At 56.2% G+C, this 25,672-nt stretch overlaps 1 protein-coding gene across 15 annotated transcripts in view; it reads left to right on the top strand.

The window, feature by feature from the left end:
- The window catches only part of DNM1 (dynamin 1), a 44,841-nt gene extending 19,676 nt beyond the window's left edge, over nucleotides 1–25,165 (top strand). The window contains exons 10-23 of one of the 15 annotated variants that reach the window (XM_045771150.2): nucleotides 295–433; nucleotides 6,594–6,680; nucleotides 10,200–10,270; nucleotides 10,461–10,512; nucleotides 10,718–10,729; nucleotides 13,078–13,191; nucleotides 16,981–17,090; nucleotides 17,880–17,991; nucleotides 18,440–18,451; nucleotides 18,805–18,975; nucleotides 20,040–20,281; nucleotides 20,650–20,865; nucleotides 22,967–23,003; nucleotides 23,896–25,165. In XM_045771150.2, coding sequence (XP_045627106.1) covers nucleotides 295–433; nucleotides 6,594–6,680; nucleotides 10,200–10,270; nucleotides 10,461–10,512; nucleotides 10,718–10,729; nucleotides 13,078–13,191; nucleotides 16,981–17,090; nucleotides 17,880–17,991; nucleotides 18,440–18,451; nucleotides 18,805–18,975; nucleotides 20,040–20,281; nucleotides 20,650–20,865; nucleotides 22,967–22,988 — 1,360 coding nt within the window. In that variant the 3' untranslated portion in view covers nucleotides 22,989–23,003; nucleotides 23,896–25,165. Of the gene's footprint in view, nucleotides 1–294; nucleotides 434–6,593; nucleotides 6,681–10,199; nucleotides 10,271–10,460; nucleotides 10,513–10,717; nucleotides 10,730–13,077; nucleotides 13,192–16,980; nucleotides 17,091–17,879; nucleotides 17,992–18,439; nucleotides 18,452–18,804; nucleotides 18,976–20,039; nucleotides 20,282–20,649; nucleotides 20,866–22,966; nucleotides 23,004–23,438; nucleotides 23,441–23,892 lie in introns of all 15 variants that reach the window. The other 14 variants (XM_045771145.2, XR_015727305.1, XM_087869322.1 and 11 more) reach the window with 14 other exon arrangements.
- The last annotated feature ends 507 nt before the right edge of the window (nucleotides 25,166–25,672 follow it).

Genomic DNA, 25,672 nt, shown 5'->3' with positions numbered 1-25,672 from the left:
CAGTAAGGGGCCTTGTACGGAGCAGAGGCTTGGTCCCCCACCCCATATCCACAGAGCCCTGGGGGACACTGGCAGCACCTGGGAGGTGACGACCCCGGGTGGCGGTAGGGAGGGCCGGTCCCACGCTCACATTGTCTTCTGTTCTCTCTCTTTCTCTGTGTCGGTGTCTCTCTCTCTTCCCCCATGCCATCCTCCACTCCCGAATCCTGGCTCTGCTTGGCTTTCACTCTCCTCCTTCTCCCCACCTGCCCACGGCTGCTCCTCCTCCTGTCCCCTCCTCCTCCCCGGGTGCAGGACGGGCCTCTTCACACCTGACCTCGCTTTTGAAGCCACAGTGAAAAAGCAGGTGCAGAAGCTCAAAGAGCCCAGTATCAAGTGTGTGGATATGGTAGTCAGTGAGCTCACGGCCACCATCAGAAAGTGTAGCGAAAAGGTATGACGGCCGCCAGGGCGGGGCTGGGCCTGGCCGTCCCTTCCTCGTGGCCAAGGACTTCCGTGGGCAGAACCACCTGCTGAACAGGCCTGACAGCCCCTCGGCCACCTACGTGGACCCAGGCGCCTGTGCCTGCCGGGTGATTCTGGGCCCTTAGGTTTCGTGCCAGCTTATAACCCTGGGTCTGCTTACACTTAGGATCCTTTTAGGCCCCCATCTCTGCTAGAAGACTTTGCTCCAACCCGCTCATCCTCCGCGGCCCCTTTTCACCAACAGGAATAACAATGGTGACGATGGTGAGAAGGGGATGGCTGGTATTCCTTGAGCACCTAGTATGTGCCAAGCACTGGGCTAAGGGCGCATCCTTGTTAACTGACTTAAGCCTCCCAACAAGCCTAAGAAGTGGGTAGTGTGATGCCCATTTTACAGATGAATAAACCGAGTCTCAGAAGAGAAGAGCAGAGTGGGATTCAGATTTAGGGAAGCTGAGGGAATAGATCAGGGATCCAGGCCTCCTGGGGTGGGGGAAGCTATCCTAGTTCCTCAAAACCAATTTGCCTGAAAGCATATTGGATTACTCACTTTATGGTAATCCGTACGCGTCGGACAGGGTCAGCCTCTTTTGGGTCTGTGACCTTTGAAATTGCCTTCTTCCTAGTTGTCTGCTTTTGGGCATCCTGGGGATTTTTAGCCAGATCCTCCGAAGGCCGCTGTCCCCAGCGGAGTGCATGAGAATCAGTTGCCCGGGGGAGCCTTTCCAGGATTCGAATGCCCCTGCTCAGCCAGCTGACTCAGAATCGCGGGGAGAGCCCGGCCTCGCCTGTACTGGAAAAATCTCCCTGTGCTGGGCGGTGCGGGCACTTCTGCCTCAACTTCCTGTTGCAGATAAGTTTCACGGGTTTCATGGCTCGTGCATAATTAGTCACGTGCACCCCTTTCCTTATCCTGTCTCACTTTGCCCACTTTTGTGCCTACTGTGGACAGTAAGCAAATGAGCATCCAGTCCATGCCCTTCCAGGTGGAGTGAAATCTGGGCGGGACTCGCCACTGCCTAGTATTTGCCGTGACAGCTGAGTCAAGGTCCCACTGCCCCGTGAGTACTCAGCAACACGCTCTTACTTTTGTTAAATTTTAAAAAACACCAAGTTTATCTTAAGCCGCCTCAAATCTCTTTACAAAAGAAGACAATATATAACTAAATTTTTTGCAACTTTGGCTTTTCGTTAAACAAATACCTTCTCAATTTTAAACATTTGGTAAATGCCAAAGCTTAGAAAGAAGGCAACAACCCTCCCTTTCCAGGGAGCCACGAGGGAGATTTTTGTGTGTTTCCTGCAAGTATACTCCTTTAAAAAAATTGAAATTATCAGTATTGATTTTGTTCTGATCATACACGATTTTTTTTTAAAGATTTTATTTATTTAGTTGACAGAGAGAGAGATAGCCAGCGAGAGAGGGAACACAAGCAGGGGGAGTGGGAGAGGAAGAAGCAGGCTCCTAGCAGGGAGCCTGATGCGGGGCTTGATCCCAGGACCCTGGGATCATGCCCTGAGCCAAAGGCAGACGCTTAACGACGGAGCCGCCCAGGCACCGCTGATCATACACGATTGTTATAAAAAATTCGAACAGTACAGAGAAAGCAAGTTCCTGTAATCGTTCAACCCTGAAGATAAGGACTCCTAGCTTCCTAACTAATTACAAAAATATGCCAGTTTTAGCTTAAATGGGATCATACTCTACACACGGATTCCGGAACTCTTTTTTACCGAGCAGCGTGAACTGGAATCCTTGTATGGAACGACAGGAAGACCTCTCCTTGAACTGCTGAGTTGTTTTCAGCTGTAGAAATGTGCCTTGATCTATATAGTTAATATCCTACTGACATTTCAGTTGTTTCAAGCTTTTTTTTTCTTTTACAAGCAGTGCTGCAGTGACCATCCTTACAGATGTATTTATAATATGTATCCTGTTGTTTCTTTAGGGCAAATTTCTAGACAGACAATGGCCAGTCAGTGGATAGGAACATTCACAATTTTGGTAACTTCCCCACTTCCACAACATTGCCCTCCGTAAAGTTTTTACCGATTTATTCCTCCAAATCTTTTTTTCCCCCTTGTTTTTTTTTCCTAATGTTTATTTATGTATTTTGAGAGTGGGGGAGGGGCAGAGGGAGAAAGAGAGAAAAAAAAAAAATCCCACGCAGACGCCCTGCTGAGTGCGGAGCCCAACATGGGGCTCAGTTCATGACCCCGAGACCATGATCTGAAATCAGGACTTGGATGCTTAACTGACTGAGCTACCCGGGCGCCCCCTCCAAATCTTTTTTCTGTTTGTTTACTGTGTTATGTATTCACACTGTGAATACAATAGCATCCTGCTTTTTCTTTTAGTAACACACATTTTGGGGCGGTATGTGACACAGTCTACATAAACCTTTTTAGTGTTTGCATAATACTCTGCTAAACAAGATTTATCATGGTTTACTTAACCATAGTTTTTCTTTTGGTGAACATTTTTTTTTTAAGATTTTATTTATTTTTTTGACAGAGATAGAGACAGCCAGCGAGAGAGGGAACACAAGCAGGGGGAGTGGGAGAGGAAGAAGCAGGCTCATAGCGGAAGAGCCTGATGTGGGGCTCGATCCCATAACGCTGGGATCATGCCCAGAGCCGAAGGCAGACGCTTAACCGCTGTGCCACCCAGGCACCCCTATTTTATGTTTTTTAAAGACTTATTTATTTATTTTAGAGAAAGAGAGAGAGACCACGAGTGGGAGGGGCAGAGGGAGAGAAAGAATCTCGAGCAGACTTTGCGTTCAGCGTGGAGTCCGATGAGGGGTTCGATCTCAGGGTTTGCGTTCAGCGTGGAGCCTGATGCGGGGTTCGATCTCACAACCCTGAGATCGGGACCTGAGCCAAAACCAAGAGTCGAACGCTTAATCCGTTGCACCACCCAGGCCATTTAAATTGTCTCCAGTTTTTCAAGATTATAAATAATCTGGCAATGAACATCTTTTTTTTTTTTTTTAAGTCATCTCTACACCCAATAGGGGCTTGAACTCATAACCCCAAGATCAAGAGTCACACACTCTACCGACTGAGCCAGCCAGGCGCCCCTGAACATCTTTGCCTATACAAATGTTTGTTTTTTTCCTCTAGGATTTTTTCCTTAGGATAAATTCTTAGAAAACTGATTACTAGAATCAAACATTTAAAAACTGAAACACTGCTGAATTGCATTCTAAAGGAAAGCACTAATTCTCATAAATGGTAAGATTTTGGAAACAACCCAGATGTCCATCAAGAGGGGATTGATTATGTAAAGTACCTTGCAGTCGATGGCAGACTATAGCTCTTAAAAGATCAAGGCATATTTATTTCCATTGACATGTCCCTCCACAACGTACTGTGGGAAAAAAGCTGGTTTCCGAAGACAATATAGTATTTGGGAGAGGAAATAATATATGTAAACAATAAAATTCCAAAGGCGTAGTCATCAAATTGCTAACCATTATGTTAAGAGAGGGCAAGGAAAATAGGAATTTTTCCATTTCTACTTTGCACATTTTAGTCCTACAGTGAGTCTGTAGATTTTTGTCAGCAGGAATATTGATAAAAACTTTAAAAAGGAAAGCTTATCAATTATTTCTAAAAAATAATGTTGCCTTTTGATTTATTTAATGAGTAGTAATTTTTTTTTCTTTTTCCTGGCAAAATGCACCCATCTTCTTTATTTTTTTTTTTTCTTCCCCAAGTCTTCTAAGTTTAGCAAGGCACCCCTGTCAGAGGCTTCTCAATAATCAATTCTAACTCTTCCCAGGCCTGCTGGGATTACAACTTGGCTCTCTGGATGAAATCTGGAGTTTAATGTCGCCCATGGGATATGCTGCTCAGTCCTCCCAAGGACCCTGAGAGGGAAGGTGCTGTTACTGCCCATTTTCCACGTGGAGAAACCGAGGCTTGGAGAGGTTGCAGTCACTTTCCTAAGGAGAGGCGGCAGGGCAGGGGCTGGCTTTGAAACAAGAGTCATGTGGCTCCCGGGCCTGTGTCCTTGGCCACTTACTCATGGGCTCCAAGCTGACCCCCCCACTCAGCCAAGGACTGAGACAGAAATGTTCCATTTTAAAAACTGGCTAAAAGTCCTGGAAAGGCTCAGAGACAGAACGGAAAAAGATGCTCAAAGGGGACAACTTCCCAAAGAGGCTGAGGCTGCCCTGTCATGTGTGACACGTGGAAAACTTGACAAATGCAACATCCAGGCAGTTAGTGGGGGAATTGGTCATGCTCTTTGGCGAATTGCTGCCGCTTCCCTCCTTGCCCACCTCTCCCCCCCACACCCCTGCCACAGCCCTGCCCTGGGAGGAAGCACTTGGGATCACCTCAGAGGAGGTGACTCAGTCCCGAATCTCTACCCCAAGTTGGAGACTTCAAGGAGGAGTGGAGGCCCTCCTTGGGCCTCATGGGGCAGCGGGTCCACCAGGCCCGTCCAGCCAGTGCTTGTTTGGAAGGCCCTGGTCTCAGGCTACCTCTCCCCCAGGTCCCCTGTGCTCGACCACACCAGCCACACTTTGACATAGCCTTGGGATGGTGGGGGGTGGAGGGGGAGGACGAGCCATTTCTCACGTCTACCTCTCCTGGGCATCCAGGGCGCCACTTTCTTCCCCATCCTCCTGCCTCTCCCCATGCCCCCTGCCCCCTCTCCTCGGCCTCCATCTTGCCCTCAGGATCACTACCTATGACCCAGGCACGCTAACCTCCAGAGAGGGATTCACCTGAGGGGCCTGACCCAGGCATGGGAAGAGGGACAGGACTGGTTCGAGATTTGCCCGACCTGGGTCCCACGTGACCACCAAGTGGGGAGGGCAGGCCAGCAGGACTCGAGGTTCCTGTGGGTGGGCTCCCCATCATCAGCTCAGCGAGGCCCCCTCCCTGAGGAGGAGCTGTTCCATGAGCCAGAGGGGCTGGTGTCCCCTCACCCTGGCAAGGAGGGCAGTGACATCCATTCTTCATTCATTCTCTCATTCCTTCAACCTGCCCTCTCTGAGCCGCAGCTGTGTGCCTGGCCCACCCCTGCCCTCCGGGCAATGACAATGCAGTCGTGGGGGGCGGGCACAGAGATGCCCCTAACCCAGCTCTTGGGGGTGGTCAGGGCAGGCTTTCTGGAGGAGGTGGCAGCCAAGAGTCCTGCAGGAGAATGAATGTGGGCTATGTCCAGAGCCCTGAGATGAGGGTAGAGTTCACAGGCAGAGGGAGGAGGGTTTAGAGTAACTTCCCCTTCTGCCTCAGTTGATAAAAACTGGAGGAAAATGGGTACTGGTGAGCTCCTACCCCAAGGAAGCGGGGTAGAGACAAGTTGGCTGGGCAGATGCTGCTGGGGATGATGGTGCCAGGCCGGGGCATGCAAAGGGAGGCAAAACCGGGTGGATTCTACCAGAAGGGCCCAGGGCCCACCCAGGCCCCCGCGGGGTACTGCTCATGCTGCTGGCACCCCACTCTGCATGCCCCCCTCCCCGTGCCCTCGCATGCCTTGCCTGTGACTCCCGCGTGTCCTGTGCGTGCCTGCCGGTTCCCCCTGCCCCCTCCCTCAGCTCTGACAAGGACTACTGCCTGTCCCCAGCCTGACTCAGGAGGCCAGCTGGCACCTCGGGCCCTGCCCTCCCCACATTCTTCCTGGATAGGAATCTCGAGGCTGTTCTCTGCCTGATTCCCCGCCTGCCTGTCCCTCCCTCCTTGGGAGGACAAGGGGTAGCCCTGGGGGTCAGCGAAAGCTTTGGGACCTAACGGGCCCCCAAACAGAGGCCTCCATCCAATAGTCCGTTTCCAAGATGGCTGCTACCAAGGTGGCGGAGCAGGCTGAGCCCTGAGGCGTTTCTGCCCGTGGGAACTGCCCTCCCCCCGAAGTTGCCCAAGTAGGCCAGTAAGGAGGGCCTGGAACCTGAAAGACCCTTGAATTGCCATTTGGAACCCACACTTGGGGGAAAGGGTGGCCATGGCTTGGTGCCTTCAGCTTCCTGGGATCCCAGGCCTCTCTTCCCCTCATCTCGGGCCTTCTGTGTGTCCTCCCACCCCACGCCCCTGGATCCCTGGATTCTGGTGGGGTGGGGTGCTCCCCGCTGGTGCCCCCTGTGTACGTGGCTCTCTCCCCTCCCGTCCCTCCCCAGCTCCAGCAGTACCCCCGGCTGCGGGAAGAGATGGAGCGCATTGTGACCACCCACATCCGGGAGCGCGAGGGTCGCACCAAGGAGCAGGTGAGCCTGCAGCCGCTGCTGCTTCCCTCCTAACCCCCACCCCCACCTTCCTCCTCCTTCTTACCCCCCCACCCCACTTTCCTCCTACTTCCTACCCCCCACCTCCCACCTTCCTCCTCCTTCCTACCCCCACCCCACCTTCCTCCTCCTTCCTACCCCCCACCTCCCACCTTCCTCCTCCTTCCTACCCCCCCACCCTTCCTCCTCCTTCCTACCCCCCACCTCCCACCTTCCTCCTTCTTCCTACCCCCACCCCACCTTCCTCCTCCTTCCTACCCCCCACCTCCCACCTTCCTCCTCCTTCCTACCCCCCACCTCCCTCCTTCCTACCCCCCACCCCACCTTCCTCCTCCTTCCTACCCCCCACCCCACATTCCTCCTCCTTCCTACCCCCCACCTCCCACCTTCCTCCTCCTTCCTACCCCCCACCTCCCACCTTCCTCCTCCTTCCTACCCCCCACCTCCCACCTTCCTCCTCCTTCCTACCCCCCACCTCCCACCTTCCTCCTCCTTCCTACCCCCCACCTCCCACCTTCCTCCTCCTTCCTACCCCCCACCTCCCACCTTCCTCCTCCTTCCTACCCCCACCCCACCTTCCTCCTCCTTCCTACCCCCCACCTGTCACCTTCCTCCTCCTTCCTATCCCCCAGCCCCCACCTTCCTCCTCCTTCCTACTCCCCACCCCCACCTTCCTCCTCCTCCCCACTTTCTCTTTTCTGTCTCAGTCTCCCTTACACTTTCTCACCTCATACTCTCTGCTTTTCTAACTTTTTTATTGTGGTCAAATATATATAATATATATAACATAAAATTTACCATTTTCACCACCTTTCAGGGTGTGGTTCACACTATTGTGGGACCATCACCCCCTCTGTCTCCAGAACCTTTTCATCTTCCCCAAACAAAGCTCTGTGCCATTAAACAGTGACTCCCTGGCCCCTGCCTCCCTCTAGCCCCTGGCAACCATCATTCTCCTTCCTGTTTCTATGAATTTAACAACTCTAGGGACCTCATATACACGGAAGCTTATAGCAATTGTCCTTTTGTGTCTGGCTTATTTCACTTAGCATAATTTTCTCAAGGTCCATCTCTACCAGGCGTCAGAATTCCCTTCCTTTTTTAAAGAAATTTATTTAAATTCAATTAATTGACGTATAATGTATTATTAGTTTCAGAGGTAGAGGTCAGTGATTCATCAGTCTGATTTCGTCTTGTTTTATTTTTCCCTCTCTTCCCCTATGCTCCTTTGTTTTGTTTCTTAAATTCTACGCAGGAGTGAGATCATATAATTGTCTTTCTCTGATTGACTCATTTTGCTTAGCATAATACCTTCTAGTTCCATCCACTTCATTGCAAATAGCAAGATTTCATTTTTTATGACTGTGTAATATTCCATTGTATATATACACCACATCTTCTTTATCCATTCACCTGCTGATGGACATCTGGACTCTTTCCATAGTTTGGCTATTGTGGACATTGCTGCTATAAACATTGGGGTGCATGTGCCCCTTCTGAATTCCCTTCCTTTTTAAGGAATATCCAGATATATTCCATTGCCCGTATAGACTTTTATTTAGTCATTTATCAGATATTCATTCATTCATTCAATCACAGTCACTTCTGAGCTTGGAGGAGCAGAGATGAGCAGGTCCCCTTGCAGCTCCCACAGGCTCATAAGCAAGTCCTCCTTACTTGTCCATCTCTCGGTCATCCTTCTGTCTGTACCCACCCCTGGCTCCCAGTTCCTAGCCTCCATACTCACACGCCCCTTCTCCATGGTGGTGCTGTCCCCTAGGCGTTCACATCTTTGTTTGGATGTTGTGTTTTTGAATCCTCACTGACCTCTTCAATGACAAGAGTGATAAATGATAAAATATTCAATCAGTATAGAAGTAATTAAATTACAAGTAAAGTGTTCCTTCATTCACTCTTCCCTGCCCCCAGTTCCTCCCACAAAGTAAACATGATTAACAGCTTGGTGTGTTCCCTTCCAGGCCCAAGCATTTTTTTTAAGATCTTACTTATTGGGGCGCCTGGGTGGCTCAGTTGGTTAAGCATCTGCCTTCTGCTCAGGTCATGATCTCGGGGTCTTGGGATCGAGCCCCACATTGGACTCCCTGCTCAGAGGGGAGTCTGCTTGTCCCTCTGCCCCTCACCCCACCACTCACACACTCTCTCTCAAATAAATAAGATCTTTTTTAAAAGATCCTGCTTGTGCTCTGTCTCTGTCAAATAAATAAGATCCTTTTTAAAAAAAGGATCTTATTTATTTGAGAGAGAGCGTGAAAGCATGAGTTGGGGGGAGGGAGAGAGGGAGAGGGACATACAGACTCCCCGCTCAGTGGGGAGCCAGACGTGGGGCTCCATCCCAGGACCCTGGGATCATGACCTGAGCTGAAGCCAGCCGCTTAACCAACGGAACCCCCGGGCGCCCCTAGGCATTTTTTCCCTAGACATATACACATTCCAGATTCCATCTTAATCTTCAATAACCACAGTCCTGCTGTGTGTCTTGCCTCTTTTCTCTAAAGATAATTGTAGTAGCTAACATCTGTTGAGCACCCATTACGTGTCAGACATGTGATCTGCCTCATTTCCCTGCGTCTTCACCACTCCTAGGAGGCAGGCACCCTTCATCTGTGGAACTTGAGGCTCAGTGAGCACAGGCTTACTACGGGGAGCACTGGGGCTTGGGTCTAAACCCGGCGGTGTGCATCAGGAGTGTTCCCTCTGGTCATAACTCAGTGACGAATCCCATCACTCTTCCTCATTTGCAAAGGGGATCTTCCAGTGCCAGAACCTAGAAATGGTCTGCACTCTTTTGAAGAGCTGTAGAGTGCTTTATTGTTCAGAGGATGCCGTAATTTATTTCACCTTCTGATGGCCATTGGCTTGTTTCCAGTTTTTCTCCATTACAAGCTACATCACACCGAACACCCTGGGGGGTGTGTGTGTGTGTGTGTGTACACACACATACATATATCCTTGCTCTTTTGGTGAGTTTATCTATGAGACATACATATATGTATAGTTCTAGAAGCGGATATATGTATTTTAGTCCTGTTAAATGTTCAGTTACCTTCCAAGAAGGTGATCCTAATTTGCACTTCTACCAACAGTATATACATGAGAACCCATCTTCCCACAACGGTGCCCACACTGGTCATTACCAATATTTATTATTAATTTGAGAGGTTATGAAAGGGTCTCCTTGTTTTAACTCAGATTTCTTTATTCAGGAGGGTGAGCGTTTTTCACAGAGCCTTATTGATTATGTGGTTTCCTCTCTGAATTACCCATTCATGTTCTCTGGCTGCTTTGATGTGTGTTCCTTGTCTGGCTTTCATTTATTGACTTGCAGCAACTCTTTATTTATTATGGATACTACTACTGATGCACTGATTGATTTATTATGAGTTCTACATGCGCTCTAAGTATGTTTCTTCCAGCCTTTCACGCATTTTAAAACGCTGCCGTGTTTTTTCCACTTGCCTGCTGACCTGTGTGTCCTGGAAGGTCATGCTTCTCATTGATATCGAGCTGGCTTACATGAATACCAATCACGAGGACTTCATAGGCTTTGCCAAGTGAGTGCTCCCCAGGCAGAGAAGGTGACGCCTCCTGTGAGTGTGTGTGTGTGTGTGTGTGTGTGTGTGTGCAGGACCCAGGCCCACGCCCACTGGGTTAACCCTCTGGGTCCGGTGCCCACGGAGCAGTGGCACTGAAGCTAGGCCTCTTGAGAGAAGACATTGAGACTCTTCCCTCTCTCTCTATCAGTGCTCAGCAGAGGAGCAACCAGATGAACAAGAAGAAGGCTTCAGGGAACCAGGTGAGCGAACCCCAGCGCCCCAGCCGGAGGGATGGAGGGTGCCGGACGGATGCCAAGCTCTGAGAGCCCCCTCCCCCAAGGGGAAGGGTCTCATGGGGGCCAGGGAGCCTGTCAGCTGCCAGCCACAAGCCTCCCACTCTGCCTCAGTAACCCTCTCTCCTCTCTCCCGATGCTTCTCGTGGTTGCTATGGTTACCTCTTTGCAGGATGAGATTCTGGTGAGTACCAGGACTGGGGCTCTTGGCTTACATCGTGAAGGGGAGGAGGGGGCCCATTCATCGTGGGGGTGCACAGGGGGCAAAGGGCACTCTCTGGCTTGAGCTGCTCGCACACACACCAGCACACGGGTGTCCACGCGTGCTCTCAGCCCAGAGGCAAGCCCTAGCCAGTCACAGGGGCCCCTCCGCCTGTCCAGCAGCGTGCATGAGCTTAGCATCTACTATAGGCCGAGGTAGACCATGTGGGCTGGGCGTGTGAGAATGGCTGGCAGGGGCCTGGCACTCGTAGGTGCTCCTCAAATATCTGTTGGATGGATGGATGGATGGATGGATGGATGGATGGATGGATGGATGGAAGAGAAATATGTTTTCACGGTAGCCACCTCTACCAGAGTTGAGTAAAGAGATGAATGAGTGTCAGGAGAACAAGGCCCTCCTCGCCCATTCTGTCCTTCAGGTCTCTGCTGAAACATCACTTCTCTCCCCCACCTGTACACGCAAGTCATAGTTTGGAATTTCCCAGAGGCCGTAGTTTCCTTAAACCAATCTAGGTGTTTGTGTGATTATTGGCTTCATACCTATTTCATCTCAAACCCCATGAGGGGAAGGGCTGGGTCTGTCTTGTCCGTCAGCAAATTCTCAGCCCTACAGCCCAGTGCGTGGCGCACAGTCGGTGCTCGATAGAACGAAGGCATTAATGAGTGCGATATCCCAGGGCAGTTCGGTTCAGCAAACGCTCGGTGGGTGTCTGCACGGGGCTGGCCCCCGGACAGCAGTCACACTCCGGCCCTGCCCCCTGCAGACCTGAGCCTGTGGTCAGGACGCACGGTGGGAGTTGGCGGGGCAGGTGGTTCCTGGTGCAGGGGCTCTGGAAGGGGGTTTGGCAGAGCTGGGGGTGGCCAAAGGAAGAAGGCTGCCAGTCAGAGCAGGGAGTAGCCTGACAAGGTCTGCTGATCAGATCCAGGGGTGAGGAGTGCCAGGACGTGGCATTTGGACTCAGTTCCAAAGACAGTGACAAGACACTGACGGGATCCTCACTGGACCTGGACAGGGTGGGAGAGGGACCACGGGACACCTGGCTATCATGTTTCTGTTAATGGCGAAGGCAGCTACCCAGCTCCTGATCCACTACGTCTCCTGGGTTCTCTGCAAGGTTCTGGGGGAAGCCAGAGGGTCAAGGAGGGCTCCGGGGCAGGGGGGCGGGCTTTGAGGGCCCCAGAAGCAGGCCTGACCCCAGAGGGCTTTCCTGTCAGCCCCAGGCTCCTTGGCTCTTCTCTGGATGCTCTGGAACCAGGGAGGTCAGGGCTGGGCGAGGTTGCTCATTCTGTATGACCCACCACTGGGGTCTAGTTAGTGGCCTTGCCCTTGGAGCAGAATGTATAGCCCCTGTCTGTGGTGATGGCTCAGGACGGTCTTGGGGACAGCTGCTTCCTGCTGTGAAAACAGACCTTTGCCTGTTACGCTGGGCTCCCCAGGGAAGAAGGGGCCTGTTCAATTCGTGTTCAGCCCTTCACCCTGCTCCCATCCCTACCACCCCACTCCTGCCGGGCCCTGGGGCCAAAGACCCTTAGAACCCTGCTACTGTAACATTCATGTATTCCTGCCACAAGTATTTATTGATGACTTATTATCTGCCAAGCACACTGGTGCTGGAATATACCAGCGAGCAGGAGAGTTCATAATTTAGCAAGACAGGCTGACATCAGCAGATAATCTCTCTCTCTCTTTCTCACACACATACACACTATTTTGGAAATCTCAGCCATTATCCTAGAGGAAGACTGAAGGGAGCGATAAAAGCCTGTTAGACTATAATGGGGGTCCCTCCTTATACTGGGGGCCAGGGAAGGCCTGCCTGAGAATGGGACTTCTGAGCTGATCCCCACAGGGCGAGGAGGAATTTGGCAGACAAACAGGAGGGAAGCGCTTTGTAGGCAGAGACAGCAGCCCGTACAAAGTCCTTGAGGTCAGAAACAAGTCTTAGAATAAAGTGGATCTTAAGCTGAAAAGATATTCAGAATTGTCTTGCCCACATGGCCCCCGAAACTCTGCTTGCACACTTTTAGCGGTGGGGAGCTCATCCCCTACCCAGGCTACTGGTCCCCTCCTCAGATGGCTCTGACCGTCAGAAGGCTGTTTATCCTGAGCTGACCTCTGCCTTCCTCCGGCTTCCAGTCTGTTCACTTGTGGTTCAAACGAGGGCAGGTCTAGCCCGCACCCTCCCTGCCCGGCCAGGCCTCCAAGAGCTAGACGAGGGGTGGGCTTTTGAGCGCCTCTCTCTGCCTGCCCCATCCTCCACGGGGAGTGCTGGCCTCTGCCCGCTGACCTCCTGCCCTCTCACCCTCCAGGTCATCCGGAAGGGCTGGCTGACCATCAGCAATATTGGCATCATGAAGGGGGGCTCCAAGGAGTACTGGTTTGTGCTGACCGCAGAGAATCTGTCCTGGTACAAGGATGACGAGGTGAGTAAAGGGCCAGTGGTCATCAAGGGGTTTGGCTGGTCGCCAGAGTCAGGCTCAGACACTACCGAGGGCTTGGAATAGACGGGGCCACCCAGTGAACGGGGCTTTTTTTAAAGCCCATCAAGACCCTTGGGTGGAAGTGGGCTGCAAGGATCAGAGGCAGGCAATCCTGGGAGCTCATCCAGGCTGGACAGAGAAGGTGGCTTTGCAGGAGCGGGGAGCCTGGGGCCGAGCGCCCTGGAGAGGGTGGGCAGGGGTGCTGGGCGCCCCTCCCTGACCCCGCCAGCCCTGTGGCCTTCCTGTTTTCCTGCTCCAGGGTGTGCCGCCTCCCCCGTGGCCCCCACAGGCCTATGACACACACATATCCCGCTGCCAGACACCCTGTTAACCCCTGCACCTCGGTCCCCCAGCCCCCAGCGGTGCAAGGGAGGTGCCCCAGGTGCCTCCAGGCCTAGGGGCCGGAGTGATGGGGCCCGGGCGGAGGCTCCACACGAACCCCGCCCTGCCCACAGGGGCACGCAGAACCCCTGCCACCTCCCTCCCTTGCTGCCGGTCTCCTTTAAGAATGAGTCTGTTTGGCTTCCACATCTGGATTCCAGAGGTGACCAGAGAGAATAGGGAGGGCTTGGGGTGGGGGGGACTTGTGGTAATGAACTCCAGCTGGCCACAGAGTGGGGGAGGGGACCTTCTTCCTGAGGAAGCTTTGGAGGAGAGGGCGCTCTCAGTGGGGAAGTGGGGCTGGGGTGGGGGCTGTGATTTTGGTCTCTGAGCTCCCTCCTTGATCCCTGCCCCCTCCCAGTCGCCCTGGGCAAGGCCCCCCCTCCCCCTCTTGGGCTTGGCCCTCTATCGTCACTGGCGGGGGCGCCAAGCCATCTGGACCTCATTACCCCAACCCTGGCCTCTCCCCGAGCATGGGGCCCCTGGAAGGGACGGAGTGTGAGGTGGCGTGACGCGGGGGTGGGGGGGTCGCTTCCTGCTCTGTGGCTCAGTCAGGCTGCCTAGACCCCTCATGGGCTGGGTGTGCTGACTGCCGGCCCCAGGACTCCTGGTGCTCTTATGCTGGGGGTTCTTATATGTTGGGCCGGGGACAGTGCGACCTGGGGCTGAGGGCTACGCTGCAGGGGCATGTGTCCAAGAGGGGCCCCCATCCTCTTGTGGCGGGGTCTTTTTGGGCTTTGTGCATATATTTGAGTTGGGGCATTGGGGGGGGCGCGGTGGGGGTGGGCAGTGAGTGCCGGGAGGCGGGGTGTGTGAGGCTGATGACTGTGGGGGGGGCATTGGAGGAGAGTGTTTGGGGTATAAGCATCTAGGTGTGGTTGGGGGAGACTGTGTGTGCCTGAGGTAGGACTCTCAGGCGCGTGTGTCTGTGCTCGGTGTGCAAGTGAAGGTGTGTGTATGTGGCAGATGGGCTTGAGGAGGGAGTGTGCAAGTGGAACGTCTGAGAACGTGTATGTGCTCAGGATGGAAGGCTGGGAGAGAGCCGGTGTTCCATCGTGCGGGTGCGTGAGTGTGCACACGTGCGTGCCCCTGAGATGTGCCAGTGTGCTGGGGCATGAGTATGTGATTTGAGTTTGGGTGTGGGAATGTGTGTGCCTGAGTTTTGGGGGTGTGCGTGTCGAGTTGCTGAGTGTGTGTGTGTGTGTGTGTGTGTGTCTGTGATGTGAGTGGATTTTTGCACTAGACCAGCTTGCGGACATGGAGGTGGTCTGGGCTGCAGGGAGGATGATCTGTCCCCCTCTCTCCCCAGCCGCCAGCCCTCTGGTCTTTGGGACTTGGGTGGCCCTCTGGGCAGACAGGCGGCTGCCCATATCCCCAGTCCTCATTGTTCCCCCCCATCTTCTCAGGCTTCCTCCGCCGCCCGTCAGCACCCCCATCCCATCTCACAGCAGGGTGCCCCCCTTCCCTCTGCACCTCCTCCCAGCACCCCCTGTGCCTCCCCCGCCCCAGTCCCCTGCCCCGTCTCCGGGTTCCGGTTCTGGGATGGCGGGTGGGGGTCGGTCCAGCTCTCCAGCAGCGGCGCCGAGGGTCTAACCCAGCCCAGCCTAACCAATGTGCAGACTACTGTACAATTTGGGAGTCCTGAACAGATAGTCTAAACACTGGGTAGACGGAGTGGAGGTGTCCTCTGGTCCATCCAGGCAGCAGTGTCTGTCCGTCGGGTGGGAGCTTCCGCCTCATGTCCTGGAGATCCAAGGCCCCCAGCCCCAGCCCAGCCAGCCCGTGGTCCCCTCTCTGCTCCCGACTCCCCTTCTGCCTCCTTTGACGTGGCAGGGGTGAGCGGGAGCTGTGGCTGGGAAGGAGGGGCCTGGGGAGGGGGCCGGCCAGCAGGAAGGGAGGGGTGGGGGGAGGAGACCGCTCCTACCTAGAGTCCAACCCCAGAGCGCAGGGCGGGTGGTGGCGGGGCCTCCCTCGAACGCTTCCAGATGTTCCCTGGCCGCGTGTGCAACTTCCTCCTCTCCTCCCCCAGCGGCCCTCTGGGGCTCCCGGCCACCCGCCTGGCATAAAGAAGGCTTTATGTAGCCCGACGGGCCAGGCGGGTGTGGGGGGCAGAAGGAGGTGGGCAGGATGGCGCCAGGACTGGGGAGCAGGGTCCTCCTCAACCCAGCCCCCCTCACCCCGCCCCCAAGCCGACCTGGGATCCTGGATCAGGCTCCTGCCCGAGCCTGAGTCCCTGAGATCCACACAGACATCCCCAGCCACAGCATGGGTTTGTGGTGTGGGCACCTGGGGCACCAGCGGCAGAAACCCTTGTCCTCCCAGAGCCCCATCCCGGAGTACCTCCTCTGAAGACCCCTGCGCCTCCTCGAACATAGCAGCCTACAGACCAATGTCGGCCCACAGCAGACATACACAGGTGTGCACATAGGTCTGGCACCCACGTGCCCATCCACAGATACACATGACTCCCCCCAGACGACTACAGATGAACCAGACGTGTTCACCCCGTGCAACAAACCGTATGCGTGTAAGCGTGCGTGCCCACGGTGTGCCCCCCAGGCACGCCCCATGCAAACACAGGTATTTACAGTTGTCACACACGCCTATGAGAGCGCGCACACAGCCGCCGTGACGCACACACGCTCCCACGGACCCATGGCCATGCTGGGCACCTCCTTGGGCACACACACGTGCACACACATCTATGCTACACAGACACGTGGGCACGCACACATGATGGTCACAGGGTACGTGCTGCAGCTGGCATGTGTGTGCACAAGCACACCACTACACACGTGTTGCACACACAGACGTACCATCTCCAGGCTGGTGCCGTGCGCCTGATTGCTAACACATGGGCGGCTGGGAGGGGCGGATGGCGGCGTGGGCTGAGCCAGCCCTTTGAAGCTGCTGGGGCTGGTGGCCCCCCTTCTCTGGCTCTATAGTCAGGAAATGAAGTCAGCAGCTTAGCCAAAGCAGGTCCTGTTGGCCAGGCCGGGGGGCGAGAGAGGCTTGAGTGCGGGGTCCCTGGCTGGCCTGGCCTGGATGGTATCCAGGGCTTGCTTGCGGTGGGACTGGGAGCCACTCTTGGTCTTGCCACCCGGCGCTCTTGGGCTCTGGTACAAGCACACAGAGGTGGTGGGAATGGCTTGAATGCCATTGGGAACCAGAGGCGCCCGGCAGGCTCAGGGCTCCATGGCCGGGCTTTCTTCAGACAGCACGCGGGTGCCCCGAAGCTCAGGGCCAGCCCCAGGACCCCTGCCCCGCCTCACCACATGGAACACTGCTAGGTTGTGAGGCATAGCGGGGAGCAGTGCTGACCCCGCCCATCGCTCCCACCTCTATCCACAGGAGAAGGAGAAGAAATACATGCTCTCCGTGGACAACCTGAAGCTACGGGACGTGGAGAAAGGTTTCATGTCAAGCAAGCACATCTTTGCGCTCTTTAACACTGAGCAGAGGTGGGTCCCCAGACTGCAAGCCCCAAACCACCCTCACTGAGCAGAAAGGGGAGGGACCTGTCCCAAGCCCCCCAGCAAGTCATTCCTTTGACAAATATTTAGTCAGGCTCTTGGTGAGTGCCTGCTCTGCGTAAGACACTCTGCCAGCCGCAGGGGACAGAGAAGAGCCCGTCAGGCCCGATCCCCTTCTCGTTGCTCAGTGTCCATGGGGTCGGTGATGGCACCGGGCCTCTCACCTCCCAAGCCAGGGCTGACTCCTGTGGGCTTCCCCTGACTCAAGATGAAGCGTCAGTAGAGCTGCCATCATGGGGGTCCCAGAAAGCCAGGGAGGGAGCCAATGGAGGCTGCATGGTCGGGGATGCCCCTCTTATGAGGGCTCATTCCACCCCCCCCCTTTTTTTAGTCCCTTTCTTTCTTTTTTTTTTTTTTAAAGATTTTATTTATTTATTCATGCGAGAGATGGGTGGGGGAGGGAGAAGCAGGCTCTCCGCAGTGCAGGGAGCCTGATGTGGGACTCGATCCCAGGACCCTGGGATCATAACCTGAGCGGAAGGCAGATGCTTAACCAACTGAGCCACCCAGGCGTCCCAGGAGTTGTTTTATTAACCCATCTTCCAGGCGAGGAAACTGAAGCTTGGCAGGGGAGGGGACTTGCTCAGGGCAGGACAGCTGGGAAATGAGAAAGCCAGGCCGGGCCCCCGGGCATGATACCGCCGATCTGTGCGTGCCCTTACCCGCCTGCGTGAATGGGCGTCACCCTTCTCGCCTCACCGCCGGGCTGTCTTGCAGGAATGTCTACAAGGATTACCGGCAGCTGGAACTGGCCTGCGAGACGCAGGAGGAGGTGGACAGCTGGAAGGCCTCCTTCCTCAGGGCTGGCGTCTATCCTGAGCGTGTCGGGGTGAGAGGCAGGGCAGGGAGGGGGCAAGCGACTTCCAATAGAGGGCCCTGGGTCACCATCTTCAGTGATGCCAAGTCATGTCACATTTTCGAGCCCTGTGCGGCTCAGAAATAGCATGGATCCTCCCCCTGCCTGCGCTGGGGTGGGGTCAGAGTTAAGCCTCCTCCTGTCCTCCAAAGCCGGTTTCTCGTGACCCTCGTCTGCCACAGATGGCATTTCCGGCCCCTTCATATCATGGTAGCTTTTTGTAGCTACCTCCCCTTTCCTTCTCTCTTTCACTGTGGCAATGTCTGGAGTTGCCTTAGAATTGGGGTAGAGTGCCCTGGGTTCACGCGCCTTTTCCTTTCTGTGTGTGTCTGCTTCGGCTGTGCTTGCTGGTGGCGGCGGTGGCGGTGGTGGTGGCCATGCTGGTGTCGTGACCTCTATGGCTTTGGTGTGGGCCTTCCAGGACAAGGAGAAAGTGAGTGTGGCCCTCCCTCGCCTTCGGCCAGGTGTCTCCAGCCTGGCAGCCCCTCTGGCCAGGTCTTTAGCATCAGGAAGGGACCTTGGAAGGTCTTTCCTAATTGATGGACTGGGAAACTGAGGCAAATTCTAGGCACTAGACAGAGAGCTGAGATAAGGCTGAATGAGGGTCTGGGGTCCTAAGAGGCACTGGGGTGGGCAGAGCGCAGATACAGAGCGTTTGGGGGAGCCCGCGTCCGTTCTCTGTATGGCAGTGTTCCAGGCACCCGTGGAGGGGCCGAGACCCTGGGGGTGACCGGAACCTGGCTGCGAGGGCCCAGCCACCCTGATGCCCTCTATTCTCAATGGCAGGCCAGCGAGACTGAGGAGAACGGCTCAGACAGCTTCATGCACTCCATGGACCCGCAGCTAGAGCGGCAGGTGGAGACCATCCGGAACCTGGTGGACTCATACATGGCCATTGTGAACAAGACCGTGCGGGACCTCATGCCGAAGACCATCATGCACCTCATGATCAACAATGTGGGTACAGCCCTTCGTGGGTGTAGGGAGGCAGCGGCCAGGTTGGCCTGGGGCAGGCACAGGCCAGTCCCTTGGGATCAGGGCTAGCGAGGCAGGTGTAGGTCCACACCAGAGCTGTCCAAAAGAAATATAATGTGAGCTTTGTATATTACATCGCGGTCACATACCCAAGTTGTTCCGAACATGCTTAAACATTACCCAAAAGGAACTAAGAATCACACCTTTTGAGAACTCCCAGACCACGTGTTGAAATGCACACCCCACAGAACCCCCACCACCCGTGGCTCAATGAAACAGCACGGCCCCCAGAGGATTAGAACTGTGTTTGAATTCTGGCTGTGCCACAGATTCTGTTTGACTTTCAGAACACTACCCTCTCTGAGCCTCTGTTTCCCCATATGTAAAAATATGGATAATAATAGAGTCGAGGAGGAAAGGAGTATAAAGCGCAGAACAACACAGTGCCTGGCACATGGCAGGTGCTCACCACGTATCTGAATGACGCATAAGTGAGACACAGGCCTGCGGCGTAGAAACCTCAGAACCCCTCCACCAGTACCCCAGAACCTGGGCCAGGTAGCACCTGCGGAGTATAAGGAGCACATTAACCCACTGCCTACACGCAGAGACTCACATTGCACCCAATCGAGGAACGCATTTACACCTGTTACTCAAGGGCTCAGAAAATTTTCAACTGTCATCTACCTTATTTTGGTCCCGTGGAGCATGCAAGTCCTCGGAAAGGGTGTAACTAACGACCCCATTTTATAGATGGGGAAACTGAGGCTGAAACAGAGCCGAGTAACTAGGGGTCCTGGTTGCATGATAGGCCCTGGGTGCCTTCCCATATCTATGACCTTGGACAGGTCACTTTTCCTCTCTGGACCATCTGAGAAAAGGGCAAGGATGGGGGCGGGGAAGCGGGGGAGATCTCCGAGTTCAGGCGGTGGCAAAGCCAGGACACCCCTCCCCCCCAGCTCCCAGTCCAGCGTACAGTCCCGCGGGGCGGTCAGAGTGGTACAGGCGTCAGGTCCCAGCCCGTCCTTCTGTTTGCGCGCCCACAGACGAAGGAATTCATCTTCTCGGAGCTGCTGGCCAACCTGTACTCGTGCGGGGACCAGAACACGCTGATGGAGGAGTCGGCGGAGCAGGCGCAGCGGCGAGACGAGATGCTGCGCATGTACCACGCGCTGAAGGAGGCGCTCAGCATCATCGGCGACATCAACACGACCACTGTCAGCACGCCCATGCCCCCGCCCGTGGACGACTCCTGGCTGCAGGTGCAGAGCGTACCGGCCGGACGCAGGTACCAGGGCCGGCCCCCACGGCCCCAAAGCCCCCCAGCCCGGGGCCCGCGGGAGGAGGGCCGGGACCGGGCAGTGGCGCGCCCGCGTCACCGGAACGGCTCCCACCTGGAGCAGGGGGCGGGGCTTTAGAAATGGGCGGTGCTTATTGCGGGGCGGGGCTTGCCGTGGAGCGCTGGCTGCGGGGCTGGGTGGAGCTGGAACTTTGGAGCCACCGGAGGCGGGGCTTAAACTCCGGGAACAAGTAGGGCGCGGCGGGGTGGGGCTTCCGCGCATGGGCGTGACCGGCGCTGGGCTGGGGCGGGGCCTCAGGGTGGGGCGGAGCTGCTCATCTCTCCCCTCCGTATCTTCCGCGCCCTGTCGCCCGCAGGTCACCCACGTCCAGCCCCACGCCGCAGCGCCGAGCCCCCGCCGTGCCCCCAGCCCGGCCCGGGTCGCGGGGCCCTGCTCCTGGGCCTCCGCCTGCTGGGTCCGCCCTGGGGGGGGCGCCCCCCGTGCCCTCCAGGCCGGGGGCTTCCCCTGACCCCTTCGGCCCTCCCCCCCAGGTGCCCTCGCGCCCCAACCGCGCCCCACCCGGGGTCCCCAGGTGAGTAGGGGCGGAATACGGTGGGAGAGGCCACCGGGCGGGCGTAGCCCGGAGGGAGGTGTGGCCAGAGCCGGCCCTCTCCATCCAGGGCGCTCGGACCGTGGGTGCCGGAGCCACCAGACGTGTGGCTGAGGGCTGGCGGAGCCTGCCCCCCAGGGAGCGCTGAGTCCCGGAGGTGGTCCTTTCTGGGGAGGGGGCCGTGGGACCCATCCCACCTGCCCCCTTCTTCCCAGCACTTGCATGGCGCTTCCCTCCCTTTTCACTTCTCTCTCCCACACATTGCATTCCTCCTCCTTTCTCCTCGCTCTCCTCCGTTTTCCATTCAGCCCTCAACTTCTCTCTCCCAGCCACTAGTGACCTACCTCAGGTCTGGGGATCTCTAAACCCAGATCCCCTCCAGATGTGGAGTTTTTCACTACACTCAGGGCTACTCTGAGTCCTGACTCTTTGAGCTGTCCCAGGGGTTGTCTGGCCTCTGGCCCACAGGAACAGAGGCCAGGCTGTGACTGATCAGCAAGGTGTGTGATGTGTGTGTGGGCGTGCACACGAGTGTGAGTGTAAGAATGGCATCCAGGCATGGGCTAGGACACGGAGCAGCTGGGAAAGGGGACTGGGAACCATGGGACAGTCTAATGGCTTTCTTCTTTGGCCCTGTCTCTGGCCCTGCCTGGCCTGGGCCAACGTGGTGGGTGTTGGGGCAGGAGAGGGTGAAGGCTGCCCCATCCCCAGAGATTTCCAAGGAAAAGGCTTCTACTTCATCCCTTGGATTTGCCTTCTTGATTCATGACCCTTTTTCAAGGAAGCTCATTCTGATGTCTCAGTCCCTGTTTCCACTGGCCACGTTCCTTGAGGAAGAACACATCAGACCAATAGCCTCCATTTGTGTTTCCAGATGGCTGGAGGGTAGGGCCTAGCCTTCATGGGTCTAGCCTCTGTGAACCCCAAATGAAGCAGAGAGGGGACTTGTTTCCACGGTGATCTGATGACCAAAGCAGGTGGGGTAAAGCAGGTAGCGTGGTGTTGGTCAAGAACACGGGATTGGAGTCCAGAGGTTCATCCTGGGCTTTAGGCAAGTGACTTTCCCTTCCAGGGCTTCAGTTTCCCTTCTACCACATGATATTTAACATTCTGCCTTTCTCCCAGGGTTGGTGTGAGGATCAAGGGAGACAGTGACTGTAGAGAAGCTTCATGCATTGCAAATGTGGCTATAGGAGCACTTTGCTAACTTCCCTTGTGAGTGCAGATTCTTAAGGGTATTCGACATGCCCAGGGCTGTGCTGAGGGGTGACATATGGGAAGAGGAAGATTTGGCGCCTGCTCTAACCCCAGTCTTGCTAACGCACAGGAAAAGCTTGGCAAGTCCCAGCCCTGCCTCGGGGAAGAGAACAGTCTGGGAAGCTTTAAGACAGATTGACCTGGGGGAGGTCTGGGGGCTGATTGAGATAAGGCTCAGGTGATGAGGAGTCAGGGACATCTGGGTACGGAGCGGCGGTGCGGGCGAAGGTTTAGCGTGGGATGCATTGAGGAGAGCCGCTGGTGAGAGAAGAATGCAGATAGAAGGAGGAAGAATAAGAGAAGGTTGCCCTGTTCGGTGGGGCAGGCTGCAGAACCTTAAAAGTTCACAGAAGACTTTGTCTTCTTGGGACTCAATGCTGTGGGGACTAGGGAGCCATGGAAGGTTCTTGGGCAGAGAAATGGCAGCTGGACCCTAAGAAAGCAAGACCCGTCCCTTATGGAGCATTGCAGGTGGCCCTCTGAGCACGCCGGGCACGAGTGTGCAGGGAGCTGGTGCAAATGCATCCTGTGTATGGGCGAGCTTCTGTGTTGTGACTCAGCCCACGCGTGTGCTTCAATGTGCCGAGTGGCAGCATGCCCTGGGTCCGTGCTGCACGTGCCGGCCAGTGAGGGTGCTGGGCAGCGGGAGGTGGGGGAGGTGTGTGCGTGTTGTTTGTGGGCATGTGTGTCAGTGTGTGCATGCGGGGCCGTGGGGCCTCCCAGCATGTGTGTGCACGCCCGGGCGTGTGCGTGTGCGTGACCCCACCCCCAGGCCTGCCCCGTCCGTGTGTGTGAACTGCCATGTTGATTTCGTGCTGTCTTTCAGAATCACTATCAGTGACCCCTGAGGAGCGTCAGCCACGGTAGGTGCATACATGCCTCTCTGCCTGCTGCATGAACCGTGCGTCTACCCCCTGCTGCACCAGCTCCACACTGGGGGGCGCACCGGGGACCTCAGAGCCAGGCTCCAATCCCTCTCCCTTCTGCAGCTCCAGACTTATTCTTTCCTCTTTCTGTCCTCGCTGCCAGCTGGCTCTCTCACCTCCCTCTCAGCGAGCCTCGGGACTCAGTGCCACTGCTCAGGACCTCCATGGCTGAGCCTGGGGAGCTCTTGGGACAGGCTCCGCGCCCAAGCTGGCAGACACGGGTGCTCTCGGGAGCCATCAGAGGGCAGAGAGCTCATGGTTTATGGTGTAGAAGCAGGGAACTCGTAGGGGGTTGTGCGTGGGGCTGGACTCAGACAGCCAGAGGCCTTGGAACTTCGTCCTGGGGGTGCCACACTCATTCCCCAATCTGAGCCGTGCTGTTGGGAGCCAGAGCCGTGATAGGGCAGAGGAGGTCAGGGCCGCACCTGCTCTCTCGTGCCAGCAGCTGAGGAGCCATCTGGGGGCGAAGGCTCTGGTCAGTTGCTGTTTTCGGAAAGTCGGAGGGCCCTGTCCACAGCTCACCGGCGAGGCAGGGTCATGCAGGCCATCTCCCTCCCTCCTTGGTATTGTCATGCCTGTGAAGGCATGACAAACGACTGTGTCCTCAACCCCAGATGAAGCGCCGCAGCCAGCTCACGGGCTCATGGGCCTGGGGCCTGGTGCTCCTGGGGTGACCTACACTTTTCAGCCAAGGGGACGCCAATGTCCACCGACCTAGGCGAGTCAGCTTCTCTGAGTCCCACCCTGGCTGGGCCGCACAGTGGCCCAGCGACCCACCTGCCACTCTGTCCCTGCCGCTGACTCTTGCTCTTCTGCTTTTCCCCAGCAGGAAGGGCCCAGCCTCACCTACGCGACCTGTGGTCCCCCGACCAGCTGAGGCTCCCCTCTTAGACTTATAAGCCTGTGGCCGTTGGCATCCGGCTTGCCTGACCTCCCTGCCTCCCCAGGGTCCCTTCTGAGGACTCCGGGCTTTCTGTCCACCCAGAGGGGCCTCCAGTGCCCCCTCCAGCCATCCTTTTAGCTTTGCCCTCCTGGTTCAAACAGTGTTCTTTCTCCTCCTGTCTCTCTCCATGAGGACTGGTGGCTGTGGCCTGGGGTTCGCGGCCCCACACTCCGAGGCTAGGGATGGCCCCGGGCCAGTACGTTGCAAGACAGGGGGGGCCGGAAAAGAGGGAAGGCAGGGGGCCCCGAGCATGTGCCTGGAGCTGTGGGTGCACTGCCTGGTGGTGTATGAGAGACCGGCGTGCGTGGCAAGGGGAGGGCCGCCCCGGCCTCCCCCCACCAGACCCCTGGGAAGCTGTGGCCCCCACCCACCTCCAGTTCCTCCCGCCTTCCCTTTCTCTCTCCTCCATTCCAGAACCCTCGCCCCCACCCTCAGCTTCGTCTTCTCCCCCTGCCCACCCACCCCTCCTGCCCCGCCGGTCTTGGCTGCCCTTGCCTTACCACTTCTCTCCCTCCTTCTCTCCGTTCTCTCTTTGCTTTCTCTCCAACTGCCAGCCGATCGGGTCAGGCAAGTCCATCCCGTCCTGAGAGCCCCAGGCCCCCCTTCGACCTCTAACCAGATCCCTCTATTCCTCGGAGACCTCCCTTTCCAAGCCTGCCTGGATGGCTGTTCTGTGACTTGACAGTGGCTCCCCAGCCCCAAAGCCCCCCCTTCATCTGTGACTTAGTCTGTTGTAGTGGTGAGCTGACACATCCAGGCGTGATGTTGGTGAAAACTTGTGCCCCTCTGTGGTATTGCTCCTACCCCATTCTATAAATAACTATAAATACTCATATATATATATACACACACACACACACACACATATATGGCCGCCACAGCCTCGCCTCTAGTGTTGGGAATCAGTCACCATGCTGTCCTTGAGGAGTCTTGTGGCCCAATTACCAGGGAACACGGTCACCCTGACATCCCCCTCTCCAACGTGTGCCACCTCTGATGAGCCTCCCTGTCATGCCCGGCCTGTGGACAGCCACTTTTCCGTCCCTCCCCCGCTCGAGCCCGGGGGCGCTGTCCTGGCAGCTGTGTGGCTGTCTTCCACCGGTCTTGCTGTCTTTTGGCTGAGAATAAAACCCATTTCTGGACGATGGGAAACTGCCCTCTGCCGGCTTGTGTTCTTTGTGGAGTTCAGGGGAAGGGGAAGACTTAAACACTGGGATGCAGGGGTGGGGAAGGGGCCAGCCATTGCTAGGGTGCTGTAAGGAGTGGCGAGAAAAGGCCCCACCCTTTGCAAGGCCTACTGGGAAAGCACCTGGGAGTTCAGGGGTTCTCATCCTGGGAAGCCTGCTCTGCCCACTAGGGGGCAGGGGCACCGACTCGGCCTGGAGGGAGGATTGGGGGCACTGGCACGCACTGTGGAGGGACAGGACAACAGGCCCCCAGAGGGGCAGGGTGATGGGCCAGAAACTGCCCGCACTGGAAGGCAGCACTCCTGCGGGCTGGGACCCTGTTTTCTCTGGCCAGGATTAGATGAGGCCTCGGGGTCTCTGAGCCTCTGGGCCATTAGGACAGGAATGCCCCCTTAGAGTCCCAGCACAGGGCCCCTGGGATCCCCCAGGCTTCCCCAAGCAGCATGGGGGTGACAGGCCTGGCCCAGGTCTAACAG

This window comes from Ursus americanus, chromosome 18, assembly GCF_024610735.1.
Source record: "Ursus americanus isolate L20-20 chromosome 18, mUrsAme1.1.p, whole genome shotgun sequence".
Lineage (NCBI taxonomy): Eukaryota > Metazoa > Chordata > Mammalia > Carnivora > Ursidae > Ursus > Ursus americanus.
The sequence above is the reverse complement of the archived record's forward strand: the minus strand, read 5'-3'. Positions and strand labels throughout refer to the sequence as shown.